The sequence below is a fragment of the Neovison vison genome, chromosome 13 (genome assembly GCF_020171115.1).
Source record: "Neovison vison isolate M4711 chromosome 13, ASM_NN_V1, whole genome shotgun sequence".
Taxonomy (NCBI): Eukaryota; Metazoa; Chordata; class Mammalia; order Carnivora; family Mustelidae; genus Neogale; species Neogale vison.
The window spans coordinates 16,503,270-16,522,830 of record NC_058103.1 but is presented as its reverse complement, the minus strand read 5'-3'; the positions used below and the strand labels follow the sequence as shown (position 1 = coordinate 16,522,830).

General features: G+C 41.1%; 1 protein-coding gene across 5 annotated transcripts in view; it reads right to left on the bottom strand.

Moving 5' to 3' along the window:
* Positions 1-295: 295 nt before the first annotated feature.
* Positions 296-19,561, bottom strand: part of TTLL5 (tubulin tyrosine ligase like 5) — a 279,659-nt gene continuing 260,393 nt past the window's right edge. The window contains exons 35-36 of one of the 5 annotated variants that reach the window (XR_006381664.1): positions 2,108-2,227; positions 296-1,362 (exon numbers count right to left, since the gene is read on the bottom strand). Coding sequence is in view for 1 of the 5 variants with exons in the window: in XM_044230839.1 (XP_044086774.1) it covers positions 2,205-2,227 (23 nt within the window). In the remaining 4 variants the exon portion in view is untranslated. Of the gene's footprint in view, positions 1,363-1,523; positions 2,228-16,582; positions 16,735-19,561 lie in introns of those variants that run through there. The other 4 variants (XR_006381662.1, XR_006381665.1, XR_006381663.1 and 1 more) reach the window with 4 other exon arrangements.

The window sequence follows — 19,561 nt, the reverse complement described above, 5'->3', positions numbered from 1 at the left end:
AATTTCAGCCTATAGCTTTAGAGATGCCTTCAGGCGTTGGGGGACGGTCCAGGCTGCCTAAAAGCTACATTTTGAGCAGCAGTGTCTTATATATGACATCACTGGTCCTTCCTTGAGGCTTAATTAAGAAAGAAGGGAATAATCTTTTTGACCCCAGAATAAACCTTCTTTCTTCTCCAACCTCACAGGACGTCACTAAAATGTTGGCCTGTGGCTCATCCTAGTGAACCAAGGCAATGAGTTATGTTTCCTGAAGTATCCCAAAGAAAACAGTACACGCTGTGATTCCAAATGTTCTTTTTATACGAGAGCTCTATTCTTATCTTTATCAGCAGATACAAATATGGGCGGGGGTCTGAAGTTCAGCCTCTCCATTCCACATGTCACTGAGAGGCACTACAGAAACTTGAGCCATTGTGTCTGTCTGTCTGAAAAGATACACACTTATTTCGGGGAAGGGGGAGGGAGGGACACTGGAAATGACACCATTTTTGGAGGGTGGAATCATATGATCGGTCTCGTTTATTACCAAGAGAAGTCCAGTACCAGTAAAAAAAAGACACAAAAAGTACTTGGTTAAATGAAAGAGAGATCTGGAGTCTGGTCTTAACAGCTGATAAGCACATGGGGTGTGCAATAAGAAACAAGCCGAGGACCCGATTCTAACGGTTACCTAGGGCAATTCCACACAGTCTTTGCTAGTCTCGGAGTTCTTGTCCTGGCCTCATGCCCTTTTATCCTTTCTCACACGATCCATACATGGAGTCTCCCATGTACCTTATCTCCCAGTTCTACACATCACTGGGGAGTCAGGAAGGAACTGTCTCCTACCCAGTTCACAACCACGTTGGCCAACAGTTCAGATGGTCCTCAGACTACTAACCAGAAGTCCCAGGCACATCAGGAATACATTCTCTCCTCTCCCTCAAGTGACAGTCTTCATTCCTCACAAGCAAACAAAATGCTTCCCTGTGCTCAAACCTGTTTGCACTCACTGAGAGGTCAATAAAGTCCCTTTTCTCTCTGCCTTGTTGGGCGTCAATTCTCCTTTGGGGTTTTAATGCTCAGTCTAGAGTACCTTGCTGTAGAAAAACCCAGACTCTGGATCCTCCCCCTGGAACTTCCCAGGGTTCCCTTCAAACTTTTTCTTCAGTAGAAGCCAGAGAGGGGACCAGGGAAAGGGGAGGAGAGGGAGCAGAGGTCAAGTGAAAAGGCATGGGGGGGGCGGGGACTGTGCCGCCTCATTCTGAAGAGGACCCCTAGAGGACCTGTCCGCTGCGGGCTGATGATGGAGATATGTGCACATACGAGCTTCCCAGATTCAGGAGCTGCTCGTGGGGAACAGCCTGGACCCACCATCTGCTGAAACCAAATGGAAGAATAAAACATCTCTTTGTAGTTCACATTTCTAAAGTGAAGTTTAAAATACTGCCCAGCAATGAAAGGAAACGAGAAGTTGGTCCCACTTCAGGCTTGTTTGTGAGTACTGATTGTTGGGAAATTAGTACATGGAAAAAAGAAAATAAAAATAGAATTACTTTATTAATTTTAGAAATCAGTAATTCCAAAGGGTGCCTTCGCCATGGCTCATGTGGTCAGCAACACACTGACTTTCCTCCACTCTCTGGGAAACTTGTGATGCGTGCTTCCCCCTTCCCCCGAACCCTTGGAAAAGGGAAGAACAACTTTGGTAGATAATGTTGTAGGGATTTTAGGCTTGTAGGAAGTAAAGCTTAATTCTGCAATCTGGAAAAGAAGAGGAAGCAAAATGCAAATAGCCAAAGAGCCTCTTTTATATTATCTCTGTGTGGTAGCAGGGGAGGGACAGAGAAGACCTAAGCAGGTTTGTGGGGGAGGCTACAAGGGATAGAAGATACATGTGTGCTCTGATGGGGTATAGAACGTATCAGCTGAATGTCCCCACTGCCAAGTTCAGTCAAAACCCAGCTGATGTGTTTTCCCGTCATCTCAGTAAAAGCCTGGATTGGCTGATTGGCAACAATCTACTGCCACTGTTGCTTGAAGGCTCTGGGGACTGAGGCAGCAGAAAAAGAAAAGAAAAAAGAAAGAAAGACAAAAAGAAAGAAAAGAAAAGAAAAAAAAGTACCGTGGAGCCCTCGCAGCGCAGGTGGATGCTTCAGCCTCGGTCACGCCCCCGCAGGTGCGGGAGTAGCAAATAGGTTCTTCCTCTGGGCAGTCGCGGTTCATCTTTTAGTGTGAGCGGGATCTGAAAAAGAGAGAACCAGCCGCTCAGTGACTGAAATGAAGAGTGTGCGATTTTATTTACAGCAACGTCTGGTTTAGTTAGCACTACTGAAGACTAAAGAAGTTGTGGCCAAATAAATGTTCACCTTGAACTTGAAGCCTTTTCATTTTAACCACTTGGTTGGAAACCCAACACATTCCTGTTCTGCTGCTTTTTTCTGTGCTTTTCTTAGTTCCTCCCTTCCTCCCTCCTTTTGCTTTTTACCTGGATAAGAACATTTTATCCCTTTTGCTTCTTAAATATAAAATATGTAAGGTCAGCATTATTAGTGTTCGGTGTTGAACTACAGGGAAAAACTGTTCCATGTACGCTTCTGAATTGTGTCGGTCTTTGCTGAATGCTGGGTTGTCGGAACACACTCTGCCTTGGACCGCTGTCCCCACCCTGACCAAACACACCTACATCCCACCACCCAGTTTACAAGGACATTACTCTCACCGTGCATCCCCTGTGAAGCCCTCCCACTGCCTTCCTGTTTCCACGATCCTGAATTCTGTGTTTATCTTTCCCTTGTTTGGTTTTTAAAAACAGGTTTATTTATTACATACACTCCTAGCCATAAAAATTGTGTTGTTTTCACAATTTTGTGGTTCAATCTGACAGTGCTGCTGTAACTATTATTATACGTGATCTCAGCACACAGCTGGGAAAACGTCTTCAGTTATATACTTAGGAGTGTAACTGCTGGGTCCTGGATGCTTCCATCTTCAATCCTCTAAAAATAATGCCCTATTACATTCCAAAGTGGTTTGTACCAATTCCCCCTTCCAACCCCCAGGGCAGCTTCTCTACCTCCCCTACATGTGGAGAAGGGGGATTGCCTGAGTGTAAAATATTTGCTAGTCCAGTGGGCACACAATGTGTACCACTACTGTGGTTTTAATGAGCATTGTCCCAGTTAGGAATGAGGTTGAGCCTCTTTCCAAGTATCTATTGTGCATACATGTTTTTTTCTTCCGTGAAATGCCTGGACATGGCTTTTGGTTATTTTCTTATTGAGGTTACTCTTTATTGATTTAAAAAACTAAAACAGCTCTATTGAGATATAAGCCACACAGCATACAATCCATTTAATGGGTATAACCCTGTGGCTTATAGTATATTCAGAGTTATGCCTCCACTACCACAATCAATTCTAGAACATTTCCATTGCAAGGAGATGAAACCTACACCTACTAGCCATTGCCCTTGCTCATCTTGTCCCCTGGCCCTAGGCAACCACTAATCTGTTTTCTGTCCTATAGGTTTGCCTCTTCTAGACATTTCATATGAGTGGAATCATGCAATATGTGGTCTTTTGTGTCTGGCTTCTTTCACTTGGCATAATGTTTTTAAGGGTCATCTGTGTTAAAACATGGAGCGGTTCTGTCTGCCTTTTTATGGCTGAATAATACTCCATTGTGTGTGTATTTTATTTATTCATTCATCTCTTGATGGCCATTGGGGTTGTTTCTGCCTCCTGGATATTAGCAGTCATGCTGCTATAAACAATCATGTACAAGGTTTTTGTCTGGACATATGTTTTCATTTCTCCTGGGTCATATGGTAACCCTAAGCTTAAAGGTTTAAGAAACTGCTAACCTTGTTTCCAAAGCAATTGCACCATTGTTAAAAAATATATACAACTTGCAAACTATTTTATTATTTTTTAAGTTTAGTCACTTTCCCCATTCTCTATCTTGTATAGTTTTATTTTTTCTCTAGAACACTCACCATTGGTAACATACTATCTGTGTTTCTTAGGTGGTTTGTTGTCTGTATCTCCAGTTAAGGTTTTAGGGCTGTTTTATTCACTGCTCTGTGCTATGTGCCTAGTGTAACTGCTCAGTAAGTATTTGCTGAGTGAATCAATCTTTCACTTTAACTAGAACATTAAGTCCACTCACATTTTTGTAATTACAAATACTATTATTTTTACTATCTTAAGTTGGGTTCTTCTTTAAAGATTTATTTATATTAGAGTGGCAGAGGGAGAGAATCTTCAAGCAACTCCCTGCTGAGCATGGAGTCCAATGTGGGGCTCGATCTCAGAACTCCTGAGATTATGACCTGGGCTGAAATCGAAGGTTGGGTGTTTAACTGACTGAGCCACCCACGCCCCATCTCAAGTTGTGCTTTCTATTCGCCCATACTCATGTGTTTTCTTTTCCTCCCTCAAGTTTTATAATTTCTATTCTTTTAGTAGTAACTCTATTTATTTTGCATTCGTATATACTGACTACGGAAAGCTGAAATGAATCATCATCTTTACCTTTTTGCTTTATAAGGTCAAGTTAGACTACTTAACTCTGGTCATACCTCTGTCTTGCTTAACACAATACTGGTGTTAGATATTTTCATCCCCTTCTTTTTTGAACTTCACAAGAACATGATTACTTTATTGATTATTACCCTTTTATTTGCTCATGTTTTTCTACATTCTTTGCTCATAAGTCAGTTTTGGCATCTCAGACCTTTCTCTGGTATCATCTTCCTCTGTTTGAAGTCTATTCTTTAGAATCTTTCCTTTTGTGAAGGTTTACCGATGCCAAATTTGTCTGGGTTTTACATGATGGAAATTTCATCCTCATTCATTAAAGATATTTTTGCTTATAATACATTTCTGGTGGGGTACTTATTTTTTCTCACCAATGGCAATATCACACCATAGTTTGGCTCCACTACTGCTGTGGAAGGGCACGCTGTTATCAAGCTGGCATTCCTTTGGAAAGCCTTCCTTGGCCGTTAGGGGCTTAAATTTAACATCTTTTGTCTTTAGTATTCTAAAGTATGGTGTGTCTAGATGTGGATTTCCTATGAGTCACTATAGCCAGTTGTATCTTCCATTAGTTTTTGGAATATTTTTAGCCATTATCCCTTCAAATATTGTCACTGTCTCTTTTTAAATTTTTCTTTCCAGAACTCCAATTGTCTAAATATCTATCAGGTCCTCTCACTTGGCTTTTCATCACTTTTTCTTTCTGTCCCGCAGTTCATGTAATTTCTTTAAATATATCTCTGAGCTCATTAAATATCTTTAACCTCTAACCTGCAGTTAAGCCCACTCATGGATTTGAAAACTGTGATTACTGTATCTTTGCAATTCTAAAGTACTACAGAGTTCTTTTTCAAAACTGCTTAGTCATAATTTTAATCTTTTGATTTTACGCATACTTTTACACCCTCAATTTATCTAAACACATGAGAAATTTTATTTTTCATTGTCTGGTAATTTCAGTATCTTAGTCTTTGTGGGTCTAATATTGTTGTTATCTGTTACTTTGCTGACTTTCGCTTATGGTGCAATGATTCCTTATTTGTTTTGTGGTTTTAAACTGCGATCTCACAGTTCTTAGACTTTTACCTATAAGAATTATTTGAGATTTGAGTTGAAGGAAGATTCTTCCAGAAAAAAATATGCATTTGCAAAGTATATGTGCCTAGGGCCGCTATTAGCTTTGGATCACCTCAGATTAAATTCTCCATTTGAAGTTTTTCAGGGTACCTAGGGAATATGAATTCATGCCCAACCTTACACAAGGGCTAGTTTGTGGTTATAAGTCATCAGGGGACAGTCCCCTACTCCATCTCACTCAGCACCCAGGCTCCAGATAGGCAATTTTCTTTCAGTGCCTGAGGGAGAAGAGGTAAAGTGGGAAGGGAAGGTTTATTTCTGGTTGACCTTTACATGGGGAATACAGCCCTTTGGGGTCCTATCTTCATGTGACGGGTCTCCAATTAGATGCTCTGCCTGTCGTTCATGACACCTGCCATAATCCTGGTCCAGAGCTGCCTGGATCTCCACTCCTGCCTGCTGATAACCCCAGGGCAGGAACAATACATAGGACAACAATGATACTGTGTTTCCCCGCTCACTGCCTCCATGGCCATGATCACAGCTTGGCTCTTTCTTGGTAGGATTTTGAAAAACCAGTCATTGAAGTTGTCCATCTTCTTCTTTGCTTTGATGTCCTGACCTGGAAATTCTCTCTCTCTCTCTTTTTTTGAAATGCCTATGGTTCGTACTATCTATACACTCACTTGGTGCTTAACAAATAAATGAGGTTGCATCTTCTTAGGTTAGTTTTAAAGTCAACCAGCCCATAGACATAAATTATTATCAATTACCCTTAAAAACCTTGAAGCCCTTGTAAAAGACACTGTACTGGTTTGGCCACTATTGGAGTCCAACAAACCCGATCTGTCCTCCAGTCCACTGTTCTTCCAGTAGTATCACAGTAAGCAACCAGGTTGTGCTACTGTACACAGCAAATAAAAATCCTTTAAACACTATGGCCAACATCTGCCAGGTGGAGTGATGAGGAGAAGCAGTTAGGCATGCAGAACTGCTAAGGGAAAAGATCACGCTCGTGCTCACTTTGAGCTGTATGTCCCCTGAAGGGGTGGTTGACAGACTTTCCCAAACCACCCAAATCATTGTTTCTTACACCTTTCTTGGAGGGTGGGGGGCTCTGTCTTGCTCCTGTCCTATGGATACACTCTTTTAAGTGCAGGAACAGCATCTTACACATCTTCGCATGACCTGAGTCAGCTCCTAGCATTTTTGCCACGTACTTATTTATACGGGGGCTGCTTGGAAAATACTGGGTCAATGATGGGGACAACGGTCAACAGCAGTGCGCCCTATGGGCAGCCAAGGATTGCCAACTAACAATGCAAACTTGGCTTCTGCAAACACCACAGCCTCGTGTGAAAAGCAGCAATCCGTGCTCCCGACCAGCGCTCCTACCACTCATCGGCTGTGTGGAGAAAAGGGAAGCATATTTTCGATGAGGTCATCTGACTCACGGCTTTTCCAAACGAGAAAAAAATCAGAGGATGCATCATGACTTCCACGCCACTAAAGAAGCCCAGACCTCAAACAACACGAATGTGTCACTGCAGTTATTTTTCTCCCTCCCAGGTCTGAAGCGAACAGGAGAAATAAAATTAAAAACTTAATTTTTAAAATGACTTAAATGCAAAGGCTTTGTACATTGTGCCTCATAGATGGACCCCTAAGGCCGTTCCAGTGGGTTAGAGCGGCCCTGGTGGTACCTTCTGGTGATGTTCTGGTTTGATAAGAGAGCGGATGAATCACTTTATTTATATCCTGAGTGACATTAGGAGAAAGGGACAGCTGGGGCGTGAGGGCCAAGCTGCTGGCCCCTCACCTTCCCGGGGCACAGCTCCAGTATGTAGGAATGAACAACACAGGCATAAGAGCATCAGATCCATTTCCTGAAACCCTGCCTGGTGACACAGAGGCGCCGGGCACAGCTGCAAGGGGCTTGTTCAGAGCAAAGGCAGCCCCGGAGGCGCTCTGAAGCCAGCCCCAGGGGAGAAGGGAGCGAGCTGGCTGACCACAGCAGCACCCCGAGCGCTCAGGCCTCCCCGAAACCATTCTTTATGTCTAGCGAAACATATGGGCACTTGGTTGGACTCTCAGATGCTAAATGCAACTTGAGTCAAGGGTCCGTCTATGGGGGAGAATTTCTGCTTGCAAGTAAGTGTAGAAGAGTTTTAATAAGATGCTATTTTAAGGAATTTGACTGTAAAGAACTGAACTCATATATGCAAGAAGCTGAATTCTTCTAAGAAAAATGGTCCCTAACTCATTTCCGAAAGTATATTTAACTCCTATAAACCTGTAAAAACCACGTCCCCTCACTCCGGTTCATTTTCTTACTTCAACAAAGCAGTCAAATGGGCACAACAGAATGATGTCGTGGAACAGAGAAACCTGTCTGGACAACTTTTCAATGTTACTCAGTGAAAAAAAAATTTTTTTTAACTCCATTTTGATAGTTAAGGGGAGACCATTTAACATGTTTGCAGGGTTGTGAGTTTTTTGCATGAAAATATTTATTAACTTCCCTTTAATGAAAATTTAAAAATTGCAAGGCTGATCTGAATCAAAGTTCTTGACATCTAATTCCATGATCTTTATACATCTATCTAGTTTTGAAACATAATCCACTTAAGCATATCTGGGATATTAATATATATGTTTACTTATATATTTTTTTAAGACTTTATTTATTTGACAGAGATCACAAGTAGGCAGAGAGGCAGGCAGAGAGAGAGGGGGAAGCAGGCTCCCTGCAGAGCAGAGAGCCCGATGTGGGGCTCGATCCCAGGACTCCGAGATCATGACCTGAGCCGAAGGCAGAGGCTTAACCCACTGAGCCACCCAGGCGCCCTTATATATATTATGTTTATATATAAAATGTTTCTATATAATGCACATGTACGTATATATAAAAATATATATAAAATCTGGATTTAAAAAACAAATCACTAAATCATTAAAAGGAAAGTGATTTACAAAAAGTTTATTTACTTCAAAAAAGATTTAATTTCTTTATAGAAAGTTCTCATAATGAAAAATGGTAGAGTAACCCAAGGTTATGTGCTGAAGTCTGATTTCTGCTATTTATTGGCCTTCTAATCTTTGGGACTTATAATAATGATCATTGCTTTCTGAGCATAGGACAAATACATGTTCGCTCTACAAAAATCTTTGGTGGGGTGTACAAAGAGTTTTTTTTTATGTAGGTTTGAGTTCAAAAGAACTGATATATAGGAGGATTTTGTCTCTTCTAGAACCTTAATTTCTAGCCTGATACAAATTCAGTCTCATTCCTCCCACAGCAGATACAGCATTCATTCAAAAAAGATTCCAGGGGACGCCTGGGTGGCTCAGTTGGTTGGACGACTGCCTTCGGCTCAGGTCATGATCCTGGAGTCCCGGGATCGAGTCCCGCATCGGGCTCCCAGCTCCACAGGGAGTCTGCTTCTCCCTCTGACCTTCTCCTTGCTCATGCTCTCTCTCACTGTCTCTCTCTCAAATAAATAAATAAAATCTTTAAAAAAAAAAAAGATGCCGGATATTAGTAATTCTTTGCCTAAAGATCAGCAGAAGAGCAGACTTTCAAATAGTTGAGGAAGGTAAATGGAAGGACCCTAGACCACTGACTTTCAAACTTATTTTTAGTGAAAAATACATCTTATATGAATACATACATAAATATCTTTTTGACCTAAACAGAAGTCTCACAAAACAATTCTTACTTTTATCACAGATGGACCCTCATTCTTTTTCTCTCTGTTCTATTCTGTTCCATTGCAGGAGGGGTGGGAGGGAAGGGGAAGAAATGGTTGTGATCAGTGGTACGTTAGTGAAGGTTTAACAACTGGTTCTCTGTGGTAAAACGAACAAAGGCCCCAGCTTTGTGGTGTTGGCTGATTCCCACCACAGCCAAATTCAAGTAAGCAACATGAGGAAGTTACTGAGTGTTCACAGCGTTGGGAAGACACATGCACCACTGGCTCTGGTGAGCCTGGTCATGACCCATTAACTGATTTGATGACCCTCTGTTTGCTTATGACCCCATCGTTCACAAATTACTGTTCTTGAGTCGAGAAATTCAAACTCCTTAGTATTTCAGAGGAACTTGAGAGGGGCCAGTAGAAATTGTTTCCGGGAGTATTAAGGGAAAGCACCCGTGCTAGGGATGACAGGATGCCAGGGCACTAGTTTGAGGGGAAACTACTCTGATGCCCACTTGGCATCATCTGTCTTCAGCTTCCACCAAACCGATCATCTTGGGAAAACGAGAGGTACCAAACAATAACTTTAGGAAAACCTCAATCTCCCTGAGATTCAGTTTCTTTCTTGTAATATGGGAATTACTACTTGTGTACTTCACCAGATTAAGGGCTAAATAAATAATCCACATGCGGGTGTTCTGAAAATTATAAGGGACTCTTCAGGAAGGTATTCACACAAAAATGATTCAATTTAACAAAATTTTAATTACAGGTAATTAAATAATGTCATCTGAGCTCATCAATCATCCCCACCCTCTTGACTCTTCCTCCCCTCTGTGGGTCTCTGAGATTCTGAAATAACCAGTGCCTCTCAAGACTGCCTCCTTGGATGGTTCCACTGTAGCCTCTTTCTTTTCTGTACTTTGCTGCCTTTTTTTTTTTTTTTTTTAAACATTCTTTCCCTCAGAGAATTTATCCGCTTACAGCTAAACTCTGGGTCTGGCTTGAACTCTTCCCTGGTTTTGAGAAGACTTTTCTGAGTTGAATGTTCAGCCACCATGTCAAATTTGACTTTTAAAATACTCAGTGTTATCTGTCCCATCCAATACTCGGTTCTCTACTTCTGTCAATGGTACTTGTACTAGCCCAGTTAACAATGTTTAATTTAAATAACTTACAACCACTTCACCCATGAGCATGGCTACATTTCAACCATTAGCATGGCTATTATAAAAATAAAAAAAGAAGTGTTGGCGAGGGTGTGGAGAAAGGGAACCCTTGGGCGCCGTTGGTAGGCGTGTAAAATGGTGCAGCTGTATGGAAAACAATATGGCGGGTCTCCACAAAATTCAACATAGAATTACTACACGACTCAGCAACTCTACTTCTGGACATACATCTAGAAGAACTGAAAGCAGACCTGACCAGGCATTTCTGCACCGGTGTTCTCAGCAGCATTACTCACAAAACTCAAAAGGTGGAAGCAAATCAACTATCCACTGACAGATGAATTCATAAATAAAACGTGGTACTGACATACAATAGAGTACTATTCAGCCTTCCAGGAAGGAAATTCTGACACATGCCACAACACGGCTGAACCTTGAAGACATTATGCTAAGTGAGATAAGCCAGTCACGGAAAGACAAATGCTGCATGGTTCCACTTATATGTGATATTCAGAATAGTCAAATTCATAGAGACAGAAAAGAGAACAGTGGTTGCTAGGAGATGGGGGAGAGGAGAATGGGGAGGGTTTTAGTTTTGTAAAAAAAAAAAGTTCTAGAGATGGATGGTGGTGATGGTTGCACAAAAATACGGATGCATTTAATCCACTGAATGGTACATTTAAAAATGGTTAAGGTGGTAAATCCTGTGTTAAGTGCCTTTTGCCACAATTAAAGAAGATAGTCAATCAGAGAAGCTAGTCCATGGATATTGCCCTATCATTTACTCTGCTGTAGGTACCATATGAACTATTTATCACACACATTGTCTTATTTAACCCCATATTTGCACAGTTGCAAAGAAGCTCTGGGCTAAAAGTAGGGGAAATCTGTCTTTGTCTCCTAATATCCCTCCCCATCTGCCTGTGGTCTCTGCTCCCTTCACTTCCTTTGGAAAACAGCTCCCCACTTGCTCTATTCCAACCTGGTGATTATGGCCAGACTACGAATGCCAGGACCATAAGCATTTAAAAAAAAAAATTCCAGTATAGTTAGCACACAGTGTTATATGAGTTTATACAATACAGTGATTCAGTGATTTCATAGGTTTTCCCGTGCTCTTCAGGCCAAGTGCACTACTTAATCCCCTTCCTCTACTTCACCCATCCCCGCCCCCAACCTCCCCTCTGGTAATCTTCAGTTTGTTCTCTATAGCTCAGAGAGTCTCGCAGCCTCTTGATCACAAAAGCTGGCAGGTGATCCAGACCTGGCCAAGGTCCCCAACACCCCGGGGCCACAGCAACTGCCACAAGAGTTGGTCACATCATCCAAGCCAAGCCAAGCCCATCCTCCGGGTTTCTATATCCTAACATAAAAAGAGAAATACTGTTTGTGCTCTGTGGTCATGAAACTGGAAAGAATAAGGCTGAAGCTGCTCCAGCTCCACCCTCCACTGATCTGCTCCAAGGAAGAAAACTCATAAAGAAGGAAGAGGGAGGTTTACGGAGCTGTGAAAAGAAATGGGAAGAGATGAAGACGGAGAGAAGGAACATGAGGCAGAGAGAGAGACAGGGCATAGGAAAGATCTCATGATGCTTAGCTGGAGTCACCCTAATTCTCTCTACTCAAGTGAGCTCACAGGTGCACCTTCTCCTTATGTGTCTGAAAGATTTATCGCTGTAACGGAGTCTGGGTGCCCGCGGTGGAGGCTCCCCGGTCAGCACTGTTAGAATGAAGCTGAAGTTCTGAACGTGACTAAAATCAGAAGCGCGGAGACAGAAAACGTGAACAGAAGAGAGAAACTCAAGGGCGAAACTGACCAGTGCACCCCTCAGAAGAAGGGTCCCTCCGGTCTTTGCTGAAGTAAAGTGCCGATCAGGCATTGGGCAGAAAATCTATCTTGGAACCGTGTCCTCTCCATCTTCTAAAAAGTCCCAGAGGAAGAAATAGACAAGTCGCAGCTGGAAAAGGAGACCGGAAGAAACATCCTCATGCGACTGCTGTGATGACGAAGTGAAGCAACTCCATGTAAAGCTCTGGCACTCGGGGTGGAGCAGGTGCCCCACGGCTAGCAGCCCCTGCTGTCAGGAGTTTTCAAACTGCGATGACAAGAGGGGAGAACTGGAGCTCAGGCGCCCAAGGGAGAGGACACAGCGTGAGTTCAAAGGCTTTATGTGGGAACTAAAATGTCCTCTCTTCAATGCCTTTCTCTTTAAAAACTGTTTCTGTTTGTGTTATATTAAAAGTAATTCATGCACCTTCTATATACTAATAATGAAGCAGGACAAAAGGAAATTGAGAAAACAATCCCATTTATAATTGCACCAAAAATAAGATACTTAGGAATAAACTTAACCAAAGGGACAGAAGACCTATACTCTGAAAACTTTAAAACATGAATAAAAAACGGAAGACGACACAAAGAAATGGAAAGACAGTCCATTGCTCACAGAGTGGAAAAGCCAGTATTGTCAAAACGTCCATTCTACCCAAAGCAACCTACACACTCAATGCATCCCTATCAAAATACCAACCGCATTTTTCACAGAACTAGAACAAATAATCATAAAATTTGTATGGAACCACAAAAGACCCTGAATGGCCAAAGTAGTCTTGAAAAAGAACAAGACTGGAAGTAATCAATTCTAGATCTCAAGATATACTACAAAGGTGTAGGAATCAAAATAGTATGGCGTTGGCACATAACCAGACACATAGATCAATGGAACAGAATACAAAACCCAGAAATAAACCCATGATTATATGGTTACTTCATCTATGACAAAAGAGGCAAGAATAAGCCAAGGGAAAAAAAGCCAATCTCTTCAACCAATTGTGTTGGAAAAACTGGACAGCTACATGCAAAAGAATGAAACTGGACCACTTTCTCACACCATACACAAAAAGAAACTCAAAATGGATTAAAGACCTAAATGCGAGACCTGAAGCCATAAAAATCCTAGAAGCGAGCACAGGCCGTAATGTCTCTGACATCGGCTGTAGCAGCATTCTTCTTGATGGTAAGACAAACAAAAGCAAAAATGAACTACTGGGACGACCTCAAAATAAGAAGCTTCTGCACAGCAGAGGAAACAATGAAAACAAGAAAACAACTGCGAGAAATTTGCAAATGATGTATACGGTGAGCGGTTAATATCCAAAAGACATAAAGAATTTATGTAACGCAATATGAAAAAACCTAAAGAATCCAATTAAAAATGGGCAGAAGACATGAGCAGACATTTTTCCAAAGAAGACATACAGATGGCCAACAAATGAAAAGATGCTTAACCAAGTGCAAATCAAAACTACAATGACCCATACCCCTGACACAAATAATGCATTGTATGTTAATAAAATAAACAAAACAAAAACAAACACCACAATGAGCTATCACCTCATACCTGTCAGAATGGCTAAAATCAAAAACATAAGAAATAGCAGGCATTGGCAAGGATGTGGAGAAAAAGGAACCACCGTGCATGGTTGGTGGGAATGCAAACTGGTGCAGCCACCATGGAAGACAGCATGGAGGGTCCTCAAAAATTAAAAACAGAAATACCATATAATGCAGTCATTCCACTACTGGGTATTTACCCAAAGAAAACAAAAACACTAATTTGAAAAGATACATGCACTCCTGCATTTGCTGCAATATTTACCGTAGCCAAAATATGGTAGCGACCCAAGTGTCCACTGACAGATGAATGGATAAAGATGTGGTACACACACACACACACACACACACGCACACGCATGCACACAAATATTACTTAGCCATAAAGAGGAAAGAAATCTTGGCATTTGCAACAATGTGGATGAATCTAGAGGGCATAATGCTAAGTGAAATAAGTCAGAGATACAAATACTATATGATTTCACTCATGTGGATCTGAGAAACAAAACAAATGAATAAAGAAAAAAAGAGACAAACAAAAAAAAAAACCAGACTCTTAAATACAGAGAACAAACTGGGAAATTATCAGAAGGGAGGTAGGAAGGGGGTGGTTGAAACAGGGAAGGGGATTAAGAGCACACTTTTGATGATGAGCAGAGTAATGTATAGAATTTTTGAACCATTATACTGTACTCCTGAAACTAATATAACACCGTATGTTAACTATATTGGAATTAAAAAATTCTACGAATGACTGAAAAATAAAGGCATTTTTAAATAGCTTCTAACTACCAAAAAAGAGTAATCCATGCACAAAATAAAAGAAAAAATCAAATAATACAAGAGGTATAGGGTTAAAGGTGTCTTCTACCTCAGACTCATTCCTGGTGTGTATGTGTGTGTGTGTGTGTGTCCTTTTCAGAGCAGCCTATGCATATACAAATGTATATTCCTGCTCCCCTTTTTATACAAATGGGAACAAAACCTTCAGTGGGCTTCTTGGGTATCTTTTATTTAACAATGTATCTCAGAAACTGTTCCATACCAACATAAACAACTACTTAAGGGGAACTCTTTAGATTATCCGTAGAATCACTATTCAAATCTAAAGGGACCTTTCTAGGGAGGGTCATCTTGTGAGATCCCTGTACTGTCCCACTCTAGTTCCACAGCTTTGTGTAAGGAAAACTGAAAGAGACCTAGAGGTCTGTCATCTCGTTATCGTGCAACCAGGAGATAACAGGAAACAGCTTCTTCCTCTCTTAAAGGGTCACCCAAGGGGGAGTTCTGATGAAGCAGGAGCCAAATTATTGAAGCTTAGTATTCAGAGGGTTTATTATAAGTGATAGCTTTTAGAATGTTCTGGAAGGTAAAGGGACAGTTTAACCTCACGATAGCATCATTTAAGAGGTCAAAAGGAGGGCTGTTGGTGAAAAGAAATCTGACTGTTCTTGGGAATAATGACAACTTTGCCACATAGACTCTGATTGTTAGAAAAACACGAGACAATCAAGCTGACGATGCCACTAATTTTAGAGCCTAAAGCTATTGGAATTCCAGCATACTTAGCGAGGAATCAGATGTCAGCTTGCAATCATGACAGATTGCGTGACAGAGGATCCTTTGGATCCTTTGAACTAAAGCTTGGGGTTCAACTATCACCCATCCTCCTCTTGTAGAGTTCTTCCTACTGGCTCTCAAAAGGCCCCTGCATATGTCTGTTAGATTGCATTTGCCCCCAAACTAATCCATAGAGCCCATTAATCATTTTTCATTCCTCCTTGGATTTTCTAAAGTGTACCCCCTCTCTGGGTATTATGGCTCCCTGCACGCCCCCCTCTAACCCGCTATCCCTTATCCCTCCTTTTTATCTATTAACAATAAAAGAGAGTTGTTTCTCAACTCTTTACGACCTATGTTCTATCATCCAAGAAGATTTTGTTCAGTTTTACTTTCTGTACCTTGTCTTATAAAAGCTGTTTCTTCTCACTTTTCCTACAGAAGATTATATTATGGTTTGCTATGCTTTTTTTATGACTCATGCTATCTTCCCTCCTCTTTCCCTCTCATTCCCCTGCATACCCCCTTGGTATATACAGCCCTGGGTGAGCATCACTGTATTAGACACAGACAAGATTCACTGGACCACTTCTCTTCAATCTCGTTCACAAAATCTTTTTTTCCACCCCTAGAAAACCTTGTCCTAAAGGTCAAAATTTTATTTTCCAGGTCAGAACAATCTTAGCTTCACAGAATGATGAAGAATCTATAGGCCATACTACACCTTCTATCAGCCAGGGTGCCATGTATTTGATGATGTTGAATCTACACATGTAAAATATGCCAGTTTGCCCATCTGCTGACTTCTAATTTCTACTTTGTTAAAAACAAATCTAAACTAGTGTGGTGGGGCAGCCTTAAAGATGGCCTCCGTGACTTCCACTTCCTGGTACCCATGCCCTCTGACATCCCCTCTGAGTAGGGACTGACTGGACTTACTGACTCACTTCTGACAAAGAGAATATAGCTGAAGTTATGGGGTATCCCTTCCAAGACCAAGTTATAAAAAGATTGTGGCTTCTGTGTGGGTGCTTTCTCACTTTCTCATGGATTGCTTGCCCAGGGAAGGCAGCGGCCATGTTGTAAGGCAGTTATATTAGTGTGGTAGGGCTGCCACAAGCAAATACCACACACTGGGTGGCTTAAACAACAGAGATTTACTTTCTCATCGTTCAGTTGGAAGATCAAGGTGTCAGCTGGTTTGGCTCCTTCTGAGGTCTTCCTCCTTGGTTTACAGATGGCCGTCTTTTCCCTGTGTCCTCCGAATCTTTCACCGTGTGGGCGCCTCCCTGGTATGTTTTATGTTCCTCTTCCTATAAGGACACCAGTCGGGTTGGATTAGGGCCCATCCTCTCAACGTAGTCACCATTTCAAAGGCCCTATGTCCAAATACGGTCACATTCTGAGGTAATGGGAGTTAAGACTCAACATATGAATTTGGGAGTCACATTTCAGACCATAACAGCATGAAGAGGCCCAAGTGGAAAGAGGCCTGCCAACAACGATGTGAGTGAACTGGAGGTAGATTTCCCAGATGAACCTTCAGATGAGCTCCCAGCTCCCAGCCAACAGCTTGCCTACAACCTCATCAGGAGACCTTGAGCCAGAGGTATGCAGTTAAGCTAGGATGCCTGAGCCATAAAAAGTATGATATAACAAATGTTTTTTGTTTTAAGCCATAAGTTTGGGGGTAAAATGTGTTATGGGTTTTACAATGTACTAGATGACTACTAATCACCAATGACCTCACACACCAACAAAGAAAAACCTGTATTAACTAGACTACCTGAGCAAAGAATATTGTAGCTACTTGAATTTATAGTTAATTGGGATTAAGGTCAAATTTTTCTTTGCTTCAAACCTTGCTGCAAATGAATCAGTTGTAATTTTTTTTTAAATTTTTATTTTTTTGCCAAAAATAAGTCTTTGATGACTAGAGGTCAAGACTGCTCTAGGTGTCACCTGATAGTGAAAAACATTAATGCTGCAACATTTGCACATGCAATATGCCATCTAGTTTTCACAGCAACCCCATGAAGAAGACATGAAAACTATCCGAAGTCAGGAGCCAGGCAAAATTCAGGCATTCAAGACGCATCTCTAAATGAATGCTATTTCCATTTTATAGACGGTGAAACTGAGCCTAGGGAAGTTAACTAATTGTTTCAGATCACAGTTACTAAGTAGCAGGTATGGTAACAGAACCTGAGTCCAGAATTTTTCCTACTGTATTGTGTCACCTTATATATTTGCTGTTTGCTGCTTTCTTCCTTCAAGTGATAATGAAAACATTTAAAAAAACAAAAACAATCAATCTGTTGTCAATAGAGACTTTCCCCCCAATGGTTCTATAGGAGCCCTGGCCAATTATCTCTAATGAGTTCTGATGCCTTTGGTAATAGTATTGATACTAATTATTCAATAGAACCTCTAGAAAATCAATTTCATCTTGGGCTGCATATCTACATCACAGCAATCTTTGAAGTTTTCTGCCCCACCTTCTCTGCTACTCCTCCCCAGCCAAAATGGTCACGTTTCTATTTTTATAGGAAAGGATATTTGTGAAGTATTTTTTTTCTAGTAAAAATTCAACGTGAATGATTTCTCTAATCTGTTGAGTAGGCCTTTAAAAAGTGATGTCCCAGGAGCCTGTGAAAGTAAATCAGAAGGAAGGAGATCTCACTGCCTTTTAGAATTGGATGGGTCTGGCCCATAGTGCTGAGAGACGGGGAGGTGGGATTAAGCCCTCGCATCCTAGTAGTGGTTTTAGGACCCAGAAAATTCATGAATGATCAAAAACTGCCAACTGACTGGTACAGAAGATGTAGAAAATACATTTCATTTGTTCGACAGCCTTATCTGATGGTGCTACCTTGGTTACAACCAGCTACCTGACTGGAGGCTCCGTGTCTCTATCATTTGTCTACCTCCTACAGTATAGCTAGAGAGATGTTTTGTTTTTTCTTTTTCTCAGACTAAAAGAGTGTTTGAAAGCATCTTGTCCAATTCCCTCATTTTTAGGGGGGAGCTAATACACAAAGAGATGGTGTGCCCACACTTGGGAAAATATATAAAAATCCTGCATTTTAGTGTCTCAACAACACTGGGACTTGCAAAGATTATACCAAATCAGAATTATCCAGGTTGTAAAGTACATGGAATATTTCACATTAAGTCTTCATCATTTAATCTGTACAAACATTTTTATTTTATTTGTGTATTCATTTGAAATGAAAATATTTGAGACTCTAAGTCTGAACTTTCCTTTTTGTGGATTGTACAAATAGAAATGTGATTATGGCATAGATTTTTTTTTATTTTAAAGATTAAAAATTCACTTGAGACAGACAGAGAAAGCACAAGCAGGGGGAGAGGCAGAAGCAGACTCCCCACTGAGCTAGGAGCCTGATGTAGGGCTTGATCCCAGGACTCCGAGATCATGACCCAAGCCGAAGGCAGATGTTTAACCAACTGAGCCACCCAGGTGCCCCTAGCATAGGTGGTTTTAAAAGGTTAAATTTTCTTCTTCTACAATTTGTTAATAGGTTTATAGTATTTTTTTTTTAAATGTGGTATTGGATCATCTCCAAAATTGCCTCTTCTGTTTCCAGATGGTAGACCCCAGACACAGGAGGATTCAAAACTAATTTTAATATTAAACATAACTATTATGAGTGTCTGACTCAGTTAAGAAAAGTTATCTATTTAAAAAATAATCATCTTGGTAAGACTGATGATTCACAGACCTGTACCCCTGAAACAAATAATATATTATATGTTAATAAAAACATAATCATCATCTTGGGGCACCTGGATGGCACAATCAGTTAAGCAAAACTAGGTGTTGGTTTGGGTCATGATCTCTGAGTCAAGGGATCGAGACCTGCGTTGGACTCCGCAGTCAGTGTAAAGTCTGCTTACGGTTCTCTCTCTCTCCTCACTGTATGTGCTCCCTAAAATAAATAAATCTTTAAAAAAAAAAAGCCATTTTAACACATTTCAGAATGCACTGTATTTTTTTTTTTTAATCTGACAGACAGAGATCACAAGTAGGCAGAGGGGCAGGCAGAGAGAGAGAGAGAGAAGGGGAAGCAGGCTCCTCGCTGAGCAGAGAGCCTGAATGTGGGACTCGATCCCAGG